This window comes from Arachis ipaensis, chromosome B9 (genome assembly GCF_059453495.1).
Source record: "Arachis ipaensis isolate K30076 ecotype BB chromosome B9, ASM5945349v1, whole genome shotgun sequence".
NCBI lineage: Eukaryota > Viridiplantae > Streptophyta > Magnoliopsida > Fabales > Fabaceae > Arachis > Arachis ipaensis.
The window spans coordinates 8,084,090-8,099,267 of record NC_142444.1 but is presented as its reverse complement, the minus strand read 5'-3'; the positions used below and the strand labels follow the sequence as shown (position 1 = coordinate 8,099,267).

Here is a 15,178-nt window from a genome sequence, read left to right as displayed (position 1 = left end):
CTGATAAAGGGACAAAATCATGCGTCACATGATTAAGATCAACACTATCGATATTAGTATATTACCTTGATGCTTGTTGATCGGAACAAATTAAAATTTCTAATAAAAGCTAAGAAAGAGCAAGGGAAACCGCTCGGTAATTAACTTCGTGATGAGCGTTTCAATATAATTACATGTATACAACCCCAATTAAGTCTGCTGAACAGATGACACTTCCACTCACATGGTAATTTCTTCGTTGACGTAGACCAAGTCTTTATCACATATAGTCCACAGATTAATACAAGATATCATTATTATTGTTTGCTTTTCGTGAATATGTGAGATGCGAACAAAGTATTTCCTTTCTTATATAATTAACTGCTTGATTCATCCCCCCCCCCCCTCCCCCCCAACATAGAGGCATGGCACTTTCAGTTACTGCTGCTGTTTCTTCTGCTTATTCTCAAGCATCTGTCACTCATCAATACGATGTCTTTATCAGCTTCAGAGGTGAGGACACGCGTAACGGCTTCACCAGCCATCTTCATTCTGCTCTCCGCAGAAACCGGATTGAGACGTTCATAGATTACAGAATCCAGAAAGGAGGAGGCATCTGGAACGAACTTGTTGAGGCCATCAGAGACTCAAACTTGTTTCTTGTTATCTTCTCTGAGAACTATGCTTCCTCTAAGTGGTGCTTGAGAGAGCTGGTGGAGATCATAGAATGCAAGAAGAAGAATGAAAATGTGATTGTGATTCCAGTGTTCTACAGAATACAACCCACACATGTTCGCAAGCAGACTGGAAGTTATCGCAGAGCATTTGATGAGCATGAGAGATCCACCGACCGTAAACATGTGCAGCAATGGAGGACTGCACTCTTTGAAGCTGCCAATCTTTCTGGCTTCCAATGCGATCACCACAGGTAAACCACTCCAACATTCTTAAATTTCAACAACAATATATTAGAGATAAATGCTTGAATCAGATTGTGATAAATGGATACTATCCTTGATCAGATTTTACCAAAATGTAGTTGAAGAGTTAAAAACTTTTTTATATTGCTATTACAATTTTTGTTTATGTTATTATATTTTGGCTGAAATTTCAAATGATACCTTTTTTTTTAGAGTTTAACAAGTATTAGACTACATTTGAAAAGAAGACTTAGATTGAGAGATTAAAATTAAGAGATAAATACTAAATCTTAAATATAATAAATTGAGATATTAATTTTAAATCTTAAATAAAGTATATAACTTAATGTTAAATCTTAAATTTTGAATTTTAAATTTTAAAGTTTAAATCTTAAATTTTAAAAGTAAATATTAAATAAAAATTAATTATTACTTATTCATTTTTTGCTTTTAATGTAGGTTTGATTTTAAACTTTTTATTGAAAGATCCAGAAATGTGTGTTTTTTATTTTGGAATTATTGATTTACATACATAACTTTTTTTTTTTTTTGCAACTTCAGTTTAAATTATAATAATATTTTTCTTCTAAAAAAATATATAAAAATGTAAACAATTTATTGCGCTTCAATGTGTATATGTTTAATTGTGGTATTGATAGAAGAGCGCAGCCAATTATATTTGTGGCTTATTATAACCAAGAAAATCCGATCGATTATCCATACACTACAAGAAAAAAAAGTCCATGGCCACACTTTTTTCTTGTCATGCTTAAAAAGCGTAGCTAAAAGTGGTCTATAGTCACGTTTTTATGAGGGTGGCGATTGTTTAGAGATTTGGTCACATTTTTTTTGCTACGCTTAAAAAACGTGGCGAAAGAGGCCTATAGCCACGCTTTTATGAGGATGGCAATTGATTAGAGATTTAGGTACGCTTTTTTTTGCCATGCTTAAAAAACATAGCCATAAAGAACAACAGACACACTTTTAAAGCATGCCAAGAGAATTACGTTACCGTGACATTTTTAAAGCGTGCCAAAAAGCTACGTAAAACTATTGAAAGCAAAAACACTTCACTTGTAACACTAAACACGGACGCTTAACGTTTTTCATCACTCTAACACAAACACTACTTCAGCCAGAGCGTCTTCATTGCATACCTCCAACCCTAACCCCATGGCGCCTCCAAGTCTCCAACCCTAACCCCATCGCACCTCCAACCCTAACCCCAGAGATTCATTGTGCTTCTGTCAAGCTTGGCTACCGTCGTCTTCGTCTTCCTCATCTCCTCCTCGTGACCCAGACCCAGAAAGCTTTAAGTCTCCATCTCTTCTCTCTTCTTTAAGCTGTGTTGCCGCCGCCATCCTAGTGCCGCTGTTCCATTGCCGCTTCGAACCCTAAGCACCAGCTCGAGTTCCCTCCACTACTCTTTCACTCTTCTTCCGATTATACAACACACCAACTTGATCTATTCTTATCTTCTCGAATATCAGATCCAAGGTTTGCATCTAATATTTTTCATTTTTTAATTTTTCTAGCTTTGCTTGCTGCCTTATTTGCTATTGATTACTCACTGGATTCGATTTGTTGATGCTATTTTCAGAAATCAGTTATTACATACGGTGTCCAACGCTAGCAAGAAAAAGGCTGCGCAGAAGAAGGCGGTGATAGCGGCTAAGAGAAGCAGCAAGGCGGCTGCTTCGTCGAAGGCGTCAACAACAGCTTCAGCTATTTTCTGCTTCAACAGAGGTAGCACAATGGTTTTCGTTTCACGAGCTACTACACCGTCACACTATATTCGCCATGACACCTTTTTTCGACACAGCTTCGATGGGTCCAATTTTAGGAGGAGACCTTGCTTTGCTGTCTCTCCTTCTTCCTGGGATTCTACTAAGAAGGATTAACCACAACATCTTCGGTGGGAGGGCTAGCTACAACAATCATACTACGACCACGCCAATCCTTCTTAGCAGAATCCCAGGAAGAAGGAGAGACAGCAAAGCAAGGTCTCCTCCTAAAATTGGACCCATTGAAGCTGTACCAAAATAAGGTGTCATGGCGAATACAGTGTGACGGTGTAGTAGCTCACAGAACAAAAACCATTGTGCTACCTCTGTTGAAGCAGAAAATAGCTGAAGCTGATGCTGACGCCTTCGACGAAGCAACCGTCTTGCCTCCTCTCTTAGCCGCTATCACCGCCTTCTTCTGCACGGCCTTTTTCTTGCTATCGTTGGACACTATATGTAATAACTGATTTCTGTCGTATTATTTAAATTTATATATTTGACTCTTTAGATATATTTTAAAAGTAAGAATTTTACATGTATGAATGTAAGTTTTAATAATTTTCATATATATATATATATATATATACCTCGTAAAATATTTGTAAAAAAATGATATTTCAAAATAATTGTATTTCTAATTGGATTGACTTTTAGAAAAAAAAATATTTTTTATCTATTTTAAACGATTTTTTAATAGAAAAAAGTTATTTTATGTTTATTAGATAGATTGTTTAAAGGGTTAAGTACGATTTTGGTCCATAAAGTAGGGGTCAAACATTTATTTTGTCCCCTGCCTTTTTTCGCTACAAAATAGTCCCGAAGGTTTAATTAAGTTTTAAAATTGTCATTTGGACGAAAATACCATTTTCCCTTCTTCCCCAAAATCAACAGAAGCCCAAGTTGAACCAGAACCCACCACCACTACCAGCACCATTATCATCATGGTCATCATCATCATCTCCAAAATCAACCAAAATCAACCAGAAGCAGAACAGAAACCCAAGCTAAACCAGAACCCATCACCACTACCACCACCATTATCATCATGGTCATCATCATCATCATCAGAACTTTTCCAAAATCAACCAGGAGTAGAACAGAAGCCCAAGCTGAACCAGAACCCATCACCACTACCACAATTATCATCATGGTCATCATCATCATCATCAGAAGAACAACAAAACTTAGAACTCACCACCACCACCCCCACCCAAAACTCAGAAATCAGAACAATCAAAATTCAGAACCATCAACAAAACTCAAAACTAAAATTCTTCCTCTTTTATTAACAAAACTCAGATGCAATTACAATAATAAAAAATTTTTAAATTCATCTTCAATTACAAGAACAAAAAATCCATAAATATAATTACCAAAACAAACGACGAGATGAGGTGCGATGGCGAGGAAGAGGTGCAGCGAGATGAGGTGCAACGGCGAGGAGGAGGTGCGGCGAGACGAGGGCGACGACAAGGCAATGATGACAGCAAAGGCGGGGCGATGACATCGGCGAGGGCGAGGAGGAGGAGCAGACGTGCACCTACACGGTGAGATCCAGCGGTGAGGACTAAACGATGAGGAGCAGGAGCGGTAGCGGCGAAGAGCAGCGGCGATGGCCTTTCCCCTTCCATTCCCTTCCCTTCCCCCTCTTCTCCCTGAACCAAGACCCAACCCCCCTCCAGCTGATACCCTCCCTCATTTTTCTTAACCCGTTTTTTTTTTCTTTTCTTTTCTTTTTTTAAATTTTTTATTAAGAATATTTTCGGAATAAAAATTAAACATTTGATAAAAAAGACGAGTTTAAAACTAAGTTAAACTTTTGGGACTATTTTGTAGCAGAAAAAAGGTTAGAGATGAAATAAATTTTCAGCCCCTACCTTAGGGACTAAAATCGTACTTAACCCTTGTTTAAAAAGATTTTTTAGATATTAAAAATGTTTCTTAAAACTCTTTTATTTTTTTCAAATAAAATATTATTAACGTTTAGAACAAGCAAATAATTTATTTTTAAAAAAGTATCTTTGTTTATTTTTTTTAACAATGGTACTTTTCTTAAAATATGTAGTATCTAAATAATTTTAAAATTAAATAAAAAAATTTATTTTAAAACTGTTACGGCCTGGCCCAAATAATCTACGGGCCGGCCCGACCCGAGCAGAACCCGAACCGAACGGTCGGGTTCGAGTCGTTCAGATGCCGACCCGGACACGCGTCCCTGACGCGCGTCCCTGACAGCTTCATTACAGCTGTGCTAGGGAGGCCTCGGAGAGGGTGGGCCTGTCCCTGTAGTGCCCACCTCTGACACGGTATATATGGGGAAGGACCTACCCTTCCCCCAAGGTACGTCACATACCACTCACTCTCTACTCGCCTGCACACTTCACTGACTTGGGCGTCGGAGTGTCTTTGTAGGTGACACCCCCTTTTGTATTCGAAGAGCTCAGGACCTCGCCTATCCCCAACCCGGAGATATACGACCAGACGACTTCCCCTTCTTTGGTTAGGATATCAACCCTACCCATCCAGTACCCGACCTACCGAACATTGGCGTCGTCTGTGGGGAAGGTCCATGGACTTCGTACTGGTCCAAGGTGGAACAGGCCGCGAGGCCGAGCCCGGAGAGGATGCCGCCGCGACTGCTTCCCGCCAGCGTACAAGATCCCCTCCAAGGCACACAACACAATCTCACGAGAGACGCCCCTTCGGGGGGAACTGGCGACAACCACGTCAGAATAATGCAAGAACTATGCCACAGGATGCAAGACTTGGAACGCTGGCTAGCAGACAGAGAGCACGACCAGCACACGCCAGAACAAAGTCACTCCCGCTCTCACTCCAGGAGCCACTCCAGACGCACGCCCAGCCCCCAGGCTACATCTGAGAGCGCCGGGCAAAGAGGACGCGCGAGAAGACGCCATGACCCCGTCATTTATGCCAGACATGAGAGGCGGCGTACTACAGATCGCAGACATGAAGACGCTCGTCGGGGGGACAACGAAGGAAGAACGACGAGAACGCGAGGACCCGTGATAATGGGAGCGACCCCATTTCATCGTTCCATACTCGAGGTCCGGCTGCCAAAATACTTTGACAAGCCGACGGACATGAGGTATGACGGAATGCAGGACCCGCTGGAACACCTCACGACCTTTGAAGCCAGGATGAACCTGGAGGGAGTGGGAGATGAGGTAAGGTGCCGCGCTTTCCCGGTCACTCTGGCGGGACCTGCAATACGGTGGTTCAATAACCTCCCGCAGAGCTCAGTGACCGGTTTCGCGGACATCAGCCATGCCTTCTTAGCCCAATTCACAACTAGGATCGCAAAAGCGAAGCGCACAATCAACCTGCTTGGGGTGACTCAGCGACCCGACGAGCCGACCAGGAAATACCTAGACAGATTCAACGACGAGTGCCTGGAAATCGACGGGCTGACGGACTCAGTTGCAAGCTTGTGCCTGACGAACGGACTGCTGAACGAGGACTTCAGAAAGCACCTCACCACGAAGCCGGTGTGGACCATGCAGGAGATCCAATGTGTAGCCAAGGAGTACATCAACGACGAAGAAGTGAGCCAAGTCATGGCCGCCAATAAACGGCAGCCCTCTTACCACCAAGACCGTCACCGCGGGAGCAGAGAAGGACAAAAAGAACACGCCAAGGACGGCGGTCCGAGCAAGGCGCCCAGACCGTTCCCTCGGGTCGGGAAGTTCACCAATTACACTCCCCTCACCGCACCAATCATGGAGGTTTATCAACAAATTGCCGAAAAAGGGATCTTGTCGAAACCCCGACCACTGAAGGAACGAACAGGGGGAAATCGAAGCCTCTACTACGACTACCACAAAGGCTATGGGCACAAAACACAGGATTGCTTCGACCTGAAGGACACATTAGAACAAACGATTAGGGACGGGAAGCTAGCTGAATTCTCCCACCTCATTAGGGAGCCGAGACGATAGAATTGTGACCACAACGGCGAGGATAGGACCCGGGCATCCAAGCGACGCCAAGAGCCGGAGGAAGATGACCGGGGCCTCACCATAGTGAACGTGGTAACAGCTAGGAACGCGGCACCTAGATCAAAGTCGGCACAAAGGAAAGACGCAAAAGTCCTAGCGGTCTCCTCATCCTCTACGCGAAGCAAGAGGAAGCTCCCGCCCATTTCGTTTGGCCCAGAAGATCAGTGGTTTGACGAAGCCGGAGAAAGCCCTCCCATGGTCATAACGGCTAGAGTAGGAACCGGTCTCGTCAAGAGAATCCTTGTAGACACGGGGGCAGACTCGAACATCATGTTCCGCAATGTGTTTGACGCTTTAGGCCTAAGGGACGCCGACCTACAGACTCACCAGCACGGCGACCATTTTATCAAGCCGGATGGCATAATCTCTGTCGACCTCGTTGGGACAAGGCCAAGGGAGAAGAACGATAATGGCTGAGTTCGTGATCCTACGAGACTCCACCGCTTATAACATCATCCTGGGGAGAAAGACCATCAACGACCTAGGAGGAGTCATCAGCACAAGGATGTTGATAATGAAGTTCATAACTGAAGAGGGGTCAGTAGGGTCTGTGAGGGGAGACCTGGAAACGGCAGTCGCTTGTGACAACGCCAGTCTCTCATTGAGAAGGAAGTCTAAAGAAGCATTGGGAGTATTCCTCGCCGACTTGGATGCCAGAATTGACGACAAACCCAGACCCGAACCCGAAGGGGAGCTGGAAAAGTTTAGGGTCGGGAACTCGGAGGAAAAGTTTGCATGCGTGAATAGGAACCTCCTCCATAGGTTGAAAGAGCCTTTGATGGAAATGATCAGAGCCAATGGCGATTTGTTTGCCTGGACGCCTGCCGACATGCCGGGTATAGACTCCGGTCTCATGTCACACCACCTAGCCATCAGGCCGGAAGCCAAACCAGTGGCTCAAATGAGGAGAAAAATGTCTCAGGAAAGGGCGGAGGAAATGGCCAGGCAAACGGCCAGCCTCCTCGAAGCGGGGTTCATCCGGAAGCTCGACTATTCGACCTGGTTGTCAAACGTGGTCCTGGTAAAAAAGCACAATGGGAAATGGAGGATGTGTGTGGACTACTCTGATCTCAACAAGGCATGTCCCAAGGACTGCTACCCCCTCCCCAACATTGATGCACTCGTCGACGCGGCTGCGGGATACCGGTATCTGAGCTTCATGGATGCCTACTCCGGCTACAACCAGATACAGATGCACCGTCCAGACGAGGATAAAACGGCGTTCATAACGCCAGGGGGGACCTACTGCTACAGGGTGATGCCGTTTGGCCTGAAGAACGCGGGGGAAACTTACCAGAGACTGATGAACAAAATATTCAGCGACCTCATTGGCAAGACGGTGGAAGTCTACGTGGATGATATCCTCGCAAAGACCACCCAGCCTGACGATCTCATAAGCGACCTGGAGAACGTGTTCGCATCCCTCCGATGACACGGCATGAGGCTCAACCCGCTTAAGTGTGCCTTTGCCATGGAGGCCGGAAAGTTCCTGGGGTTCATGATAACCCAGAGGGGAGTGGAGGCTAACCCTGAAAAGTGCCAAGCAATACTCCAGATGAGGAGTCCGGGCTGCATCAAAGATGTTCAGCGGATGACGGGAAGGCTCACCGTGTTGTCTCGTTTCCTCGGTGCATCGGCAGCAAAGGCCCTACCCTTCTTCGGGTTGATGAAGAAGGGAATAGCGTTTGAGTGGACCCCGGCGTGCGAAGAAGCTTTCAACCACTTCAAAGAGATTCTAGCAGCACCCCCGGTGCTCGGAAAGCCCAAGGACGGAGAACCACTCTATCTGTACCTAGCCATAACAGAAGGAGCGGCGGTGTTGGTGCGGAAAGAAGGGAAGGCCCAGCAACCAATCTACTTTGTGAGTAGAGCACTGCAAGGGGCAAAACTTAGATACAGTAAGCTGGAGAAGCTGGCATTGGCGCTCCTGGTCTCCTCCCGCCGACTACGACAATACTTCCAGAGTCACCAAGTGGTCGTGAGAACGGATCAGGGGATTTGCCAGGTGCTCCAAAAACCTGATCTGGCAGGAAGGATGATAACCTGGGCCATCGAATTGTCCCAATATGACTTAAACTACGAACCCCGACATGCGATCAAGGCGCAAGCAATGGCAGACTTCCTGGTGGAAGTAACCGGGTACCCAACCGAAGTCGCGGACATACGGTGGAAGCTCCATGTAGACGGAGCCTCCAACCAGACGTCTGGGGGCGCCAGGATCGTCCTAGAAAGCCCGGCCGGATTCATCTACGAACAATCAGTTAAGTTCGAGTTCCCCGTATCAAACAACCAAGCAGAATACAAAGCCCTCCCGGGGGGCTTGGTTCTAGCTCGAGAAGTCGGGGCAACAAGGCTGGAAGTGTGCAGCGACTCGCAGGTCGTCATCGCGCAGGTAAATGGAAGCTACCAAGCCAGAGACTCGCTGTTGCAAAAATACTTGGAAAGGGTCAAAGACTGAGCAAACAATTTGAGGAGGTCACGGTCCAACACGTTCCAAGGGAAAGGAACACACGGGCAGACCTCCTATCCAAGCTGGCCAGCACAAAACCTAGAACCAGCAACCGCTCCCTCATTCAAGGCATCACGAAAGAGCCGGCAGTTGCCCTCCACCTGACCAAAATAAGCCCTTCTTGGATGGACCCCATCACTAACTTCTAGGAAAGCGGCAAACTCCCTGAGGACGAGAAGGAAGCCAAGGCGTTAAGAAGAGAGGCCGCCAAATACACGGTCATACAGAACCAGCTATTCAAAAAGGGACTCAGCCAACCTCTGCTGAAGTGCTTACACCCCGACCAGACGGACTACGTACTCAGAGAAGTCCATGAGGGGTGCTGCGGCCATCACATCGGGGGCAAAGCCCTAGCAAGGAAGCTCATCCGAGCTGGATACTAATGGCCAACAATGATGAATGACTCCAGAGAATTCGTGAAAAAATGTACGAAGTGTCAATAGAACGCCAACTTCCACAAAGCGCCAGCTTCCGAACTAAGCCTACTGACGTCTACCCGACCTTTCGCACAATGGGAAGTCGACCTCTTGGGACCCTTCCCAGTCGGCCCGGGACAAGTCAAGTATCTCATAGTTGCCATCGACTACTACACCAAATAGATAGAGGCTGAACCACTGGCCAGCATATCCTCATCCAATTGTAGAAAGTTCATGTGGAGGCAGGTGATAACCTGGTTCGGCATCCCGGAGGTTGTCATATCGGATAATGGGACGCAATTCACTGACAAGAAGTTCGCAGAATTTCTCACTAGCTTGGAGATAAAACAGAAGTTCTCCTCGGTTGAACATCCCCAGACAAACGGACAAGTGGAGTCCGCAAATAAGGTCATCTTATTAGGTCTCAAGAAGCGTCTAGACAGCAAAAAAGGCGCATGGGCCGACGAGCTCGCCTCGGTCCTCTGGTCCTACCGCACAACCGAGCAAAGCTCCACAGGGGAAACCCCCCTTTCGCCTTACATATGGAGTCGACGCGGTGATACCCGTGGAGATCGGCGAGCCGAGCCCGTGGTTACTTCTCGCAGGAGTAGAAAAAGCAGTGGACAAAGATCTGGTAGACGAGGTCAGAGAGATGGCCCACTTGTCAGAGGTAGCGCTGAAACAAAGAATAGCCCTACGCTACAACACTAAGGTCCTCAGAAGGGAATTTGAGGAAAGAGACCTCGTCCTGCGACGCAACGACGTCAGGATACCGACCCCGGGAGAAGGAAAGCTGGCGGCAAACTGGGAAGGCCCCTACAGAATCAAAGAAGTGCTTGGCAAAGGTGCCTACAAGCTGGAAAGACTCGACGGCAAAGAAATCCCAAGAACGTGAAATGCAGGTAACCTGAGGAGGTTCTATTCATAGCTCGGGCACATCAGCCAAGCGGCCTGACGAGCTAGATAGATGTTTACTCTTATCAAATGTTAATTGATCTACTTTTATCAAATGCCTACCATGTTCATGAATTTGTTTAGCTAACGACTAATTTTTACCTGTCTGAATTCTTCCATCTACTATTCTCTAATACGTACCCCACACAATCGCGTTCTTCAACGGCAACCCGGGACTGATCACCCCGGGAGCCAGTCGGATCATAGCCATAACTAACGGCTGCAATAATGACCAAGACGGTCTCAACCATGTTACCAATGTGAACGGCAAAACGGACACAAGCAATAAGTCCACACCAGAAAAATGGTAACAAAAAACATAATAACAAGCAAGATAAAGACGATAATTAGAAGCCGACCAGGCGACCATTAAAGCGTAACAAAGGTCTTAACAGTTGCAACAAAGTATTTTACAAAGCCATACAAAAGCACAAGTTACAAGAGTTCACTTTCGGGGCATATCAACAATCTTGCCGTTCTGAATCGTTTTGAAAACTCCAATAGCCGACGTGTCGAAGTCTGGAACCACGATCTTCACCTGAGCCTTAAGAGCCTCCTCAGTCATGAAGATCGTGTTCTTTTCTTGCTCTTTAGTCGCCTTGTGCTTCTTCTTAAGCTCTTCAACTTCGGCTCGGGCAGCCTTAGCCGACGAAACGGCCTGGTCGCACTCCTTCTCCACAGCGACTACTTGACCTTGCGCGGCGTTGAGCTGGCTCTCCAGATTCATCTCTCGCTCGGTCAAACAGGAGACGGTGGCATCAGAGGCCTTCATTTTTTCCTCGAAAGACGCAGCCCTCTCCTTGGCACCCTTGCGCCCTTTCTCCGCCGCGGACAGCTGTTCCTGAAGCTTTTCGACCTAGGCCTTGAATTCGTTATTGGCTTCGGCAGCGGTATCGAGTTTCCTTCGCAACGCCTGCATGCCCGACAACTCGAACTCGGCCTTCCGAGCTATCACAAGTCCGCGAAGAAGGGTGCGATACATCCACCTCGCCTGGCTCGCGGGCTCGGTACCAAGAAAGTAGTCTTCCGTACCAGGAATCAGCTGATTGTCTATAAATGCGCTGGCATCGAAATTCCTCTCCATCACGGTGAGAGTTCCTTCCGGGCTGGAAGAGGCCCTCTGCCTTTTGGAAGCAAAGACAAGCTTGAAATCATCATACTCCCGCTGGGTGGAGGATGACTGCCCAATACCGGCCATCTCCTCGGGAATAGGAGAAGCCTGCATCCCAGCGGAATTCTTGTCGGACATCACGGTGTCTTGAGGAGAGGGCACAGCTTGATCTTTCTTCTCCTCGGCAGGGTCTTCCGACTTCCCGTCGACCTTCTCGTCCGTCTTCTCCTCGTCACTATCCTTTAAAAAGGTCTTAACCAAACCTTCAAGCCCGGTTACTGAAGCAGACATCTCCACTGCAACAAACAAACAAACAGTTAAGTCGTGAAGTCGGGAATAACAAACAATGATAAACAACACAAAAGTACAAGACAAAACAGCTCACAAATATAATTCCTGGCGGCCTCCCGTTCACCCATAAGGAGGTGGGGGTTCACATGGTTCTTCCCAAAAACCGCAAACAACACGTCGGCGATTCTCTTATTTACAGGGGACATCCCCTTGTAGGTCACTTTAATGAAGGTGTTGGACCCCGCCCCGAAACTCCAATACGTCGGGATGAGGCGTTCTCCCTCTAACGACAACCAAAAGGGATGGCGACCTTTGACAGGACGAACCTTGAAATATTTGTCCTTGAACCATGGTAGGAGTCCTTGAACAGGCCAAATATCCTCCGACCTTGGGCAGATCGGAAAGACAAGAACCCTTTCTTCACTTTCCCCTGATTGGAAGGGTTGGTAAGGTTGAAGAAGAAGAGAAAGACATCCACCAACACCGGCAGCTCGAGATATTCACAAACCATCTCGAAACAGTGGATAGAAGCCCAGCTGTTTGGATGAAGTTGCGACGGTGACACGGATATCCGATTAAGAAGCGACATCTGGAAGTCGAAAAACGGTATGCGAACGCCCATCTGGGTGAACATGGCTTTGTAAAACCAAATCCAGTCAGCAACCCGGGGGGAGTGAAGATTAATCTCATACAGCCGCTCATGGGGGCAGGAACGAAGACGTCATAATTGGCCTCCTCGTCTGTCCCCCCGCACAGATACTCGGCCTGCTGGAATTCCGTCAACTCCTCCAGCTCCATCTGATTCGGCGAGTCCTTCACATTGGAGGTCACCCAGGCATAGGGGTCGTAGTTCACGACGGAAGGAGAAGCCCAGGAAACGACGCGAGGCATACCTACAGTGGGGGTACCACTCCGTTAGTCTATGAGGTCGGGAGTCCAGGAGAAACCCAGAAACTATGTCCATCCTATTCAACAGTCAAGATCAAGCACGGCTGAAGCTATTTATCATGCAAGCTACCTAAAAGCCTACCCTGGAATGGTACCCCTCCCCTAACGCATCTAATTGGTACTAGAAAGCCATCTAGCAACAAAAATCAAACAAGACAGCAAAAATGCAAAGCAGATACAAGCAACCAACGTACAACAACAAAGCAGAAAAGAGAAAGGACTAAAGATTACCCGAATTTGTTGCAAAAACTGAGAAGGAAGAAGGGAAAATGCACGAGGATGCTACAACGACGCTCTGAGATTTTTTGAAGGAAGAAGAGGGAGATAGCAGGGAGATAGAAGGAACAGGAGTGTAAAGGGAAAAAATTAAAGCAAACTGTTTAAAACTGCCACCCAGGAAGCGCGAAAGACCTGGGGGCAAAATAGTCTTTGCGAACATTGGGTTTTCCAACCCATTATGAGCATTAAATACCCTGCGCAAAGAACGAGGCGACAAACGGTCATTCCAACAACGAACGGACACGCGCGCAGGAGGCATGTTTATCCCACGGACGGCCGACCTGACGACAACACACGAAAGGGGAGATGACGCGCCACTAACGATCCTCACGGTCGTTGCTGGCACATCGGGGGCACTGTTACGACCTAGCCAAACAATCTACGGGCCGGCCCGACCCGAGCAGAACCCGACCCGAACGGTCGGGTTCGAGTCGTTCAGATGCCGACCCGGACACGCGTCCCTGACGCACGTCCCTGACAGCTTCATTACAGCTGTGCTAGGGAGGCCTCGGAGAGGGTAGGCCTGTCCCTGTAGGGCCCACTTCTGACACGGTATATATGGGGAAGGACCTACCCTTCCCCCAAGGTACGTCACATACCACTCACTCTCTACTCACCTGCACACTTCACTGACTTGGGCGTCGGAGTGTCTTTACAGGTGACACCCCCCTTTTGTATTCGAAGAGCTCGGGACCTCGCCTATCCCCAACCCGAGGACATATGACCAGACGACTTCCCCTTCTTTGGTTAGAATATCAACCCTACCCGTCCGGTACCTGATCTACCGAACAAAAACAATACTTTTTTACTTAAAAATCAACCTAAATGAACACTTAATTTGATCAATAACACTCTTAATTTACTTGTGCTAAGAAATTAAATTATGAAAAAAGACACCATGCTTGTGACAAAGGGTGCTCCATTCATCAGTCATTCACTTTCAACTTCCTAACATTATTTAATTTCTTGGTTTCATATCTTTTCTGCCTAGCACCTTCTTTTTTCTTCTATTCTTGTTCTTGTTCTTAACATTGGCAGTGGCACTTACAAGAGGAATGGAGCAAAATCAGCAGGAATAATTTAGTTTTAATTGCAATCACAGAATATTAGGTGATACATTTTAGTGGTGGTTCAATTGGTTAAATATATGTCACCAAAAAAATTGGTTCAATATATAAATATATAACAAATATTATTTTTAAACTGAAAGAGTTAGTATCCTTTTAAACAATTTTTTTTTTGTTACCAAAGTACTTTGGGTAATATAGTAATATATGTAATTTACTTATTTACTTCTTTTTTTTTTAATAATTAAATGATAATAAACTCTAATTTTTTAAACAAAAATATCATTCGTCACCACATGAATATATATAGTTTCAATGTCATACACTTTTATTATACCTCATTAAAAGAAAAATCTAATAAGATCTTTGGTTATCTAGAATTTGGTTTAACCATAACAAGCCCAACAAATAAAGGCTTGATCCTGCCTTGTAATAAATAACATATAATGATTTTTCATTGAAATCAGTTATCATTCAAGTCCATATACTAATTAGGAATTATATGTATCCATTTTCACCTTTATCTGGTTAGGCATCTATTATTTATTTCTAATGTAATATTTATTTGCTGTTAGGTAAGAAGCAGAGTTGATCGATGAAATTGTGGAAGCAATTTTTTTAAATTTGAATAACAATTGCTATAGAGATGAACTCAAAAGTCCCTTTATTTGTAACAGAAATTATACTTCTGTTAAATCTTTATTGAAATTTAAGTCGGAGAAAGTTCTTGTGATTGGAATTTGGGGTATGCCTGGAATTGGCAAGACAACAATTGCTACTACTCTTTTTCATGAGTGCTCCTCAGAATACGAAGGTCATTGCTTCTTAGCCTTTTCAAAAAATTTAGAAGGAAAAGGTATTAATCACGTATGCGCTAAACTTCTTTCTCAATTGTTAAATC

The 15,178-nt window shown here is 45.7% G+C and overlaps 1 protein-coding gene across 2 annotated transcripts; it reads left to right on the top strand.

The window, feature by feature from the left end:
* The first annotated feature begins 395 nt into the window (after nucleotides 1-395).
* On the top strand, nucleotides 396-15,058 carry LOC107616986 (TMV resistance protein N). 2 transcript variants are annotated; one of them, XM_016318831.3, is made up of 2 exons: nucleotides 396-907; nucleotides 14,853-15,058. In XM_016318831.3, the coding sequence occupies exons 1-2, from the start codon at nucleotides 405-407 to the stop codon at nucleotides 14,854-14,856; spliced, it is 507 nt and encodes a 168-aa protein (XP_016174317.2). In that variant the 5' UTR covers nucleotides 396-404; the 3' UTR covers nucleotides 14,857-15,058. The 2 variants fall into 2 exon arrangements, with proteins under 2 accessions (XP_016174317.2, XP_088356384.1); XM_088500258.1 differs by lacking the exon at nucleotides 14,853-15,058 and adding an exon at nucleotides 14,249-14,322.
* Nucleotides 15,059-15,178: the final 120 nt, after the last annotated feature.

What these genes read in the sequence shown, in the direction of transcription:
- LOC107616986 (XM_088500258.1), top strand. Translation starts at nt 405, where the DNA reads ATGGCACTTTCAGTTACTGCTGCTGTTTCTTCTGCTTATTCTCAAGCA. An exon ending in TTCCAATGCGATCACCACAG is followed by an intron (nt 908 to 14,248) that starts GTAAACCACTCC and finishes TAACATTGGCAG; the next exon opens with TGGCACTTACAAGAGGAATG.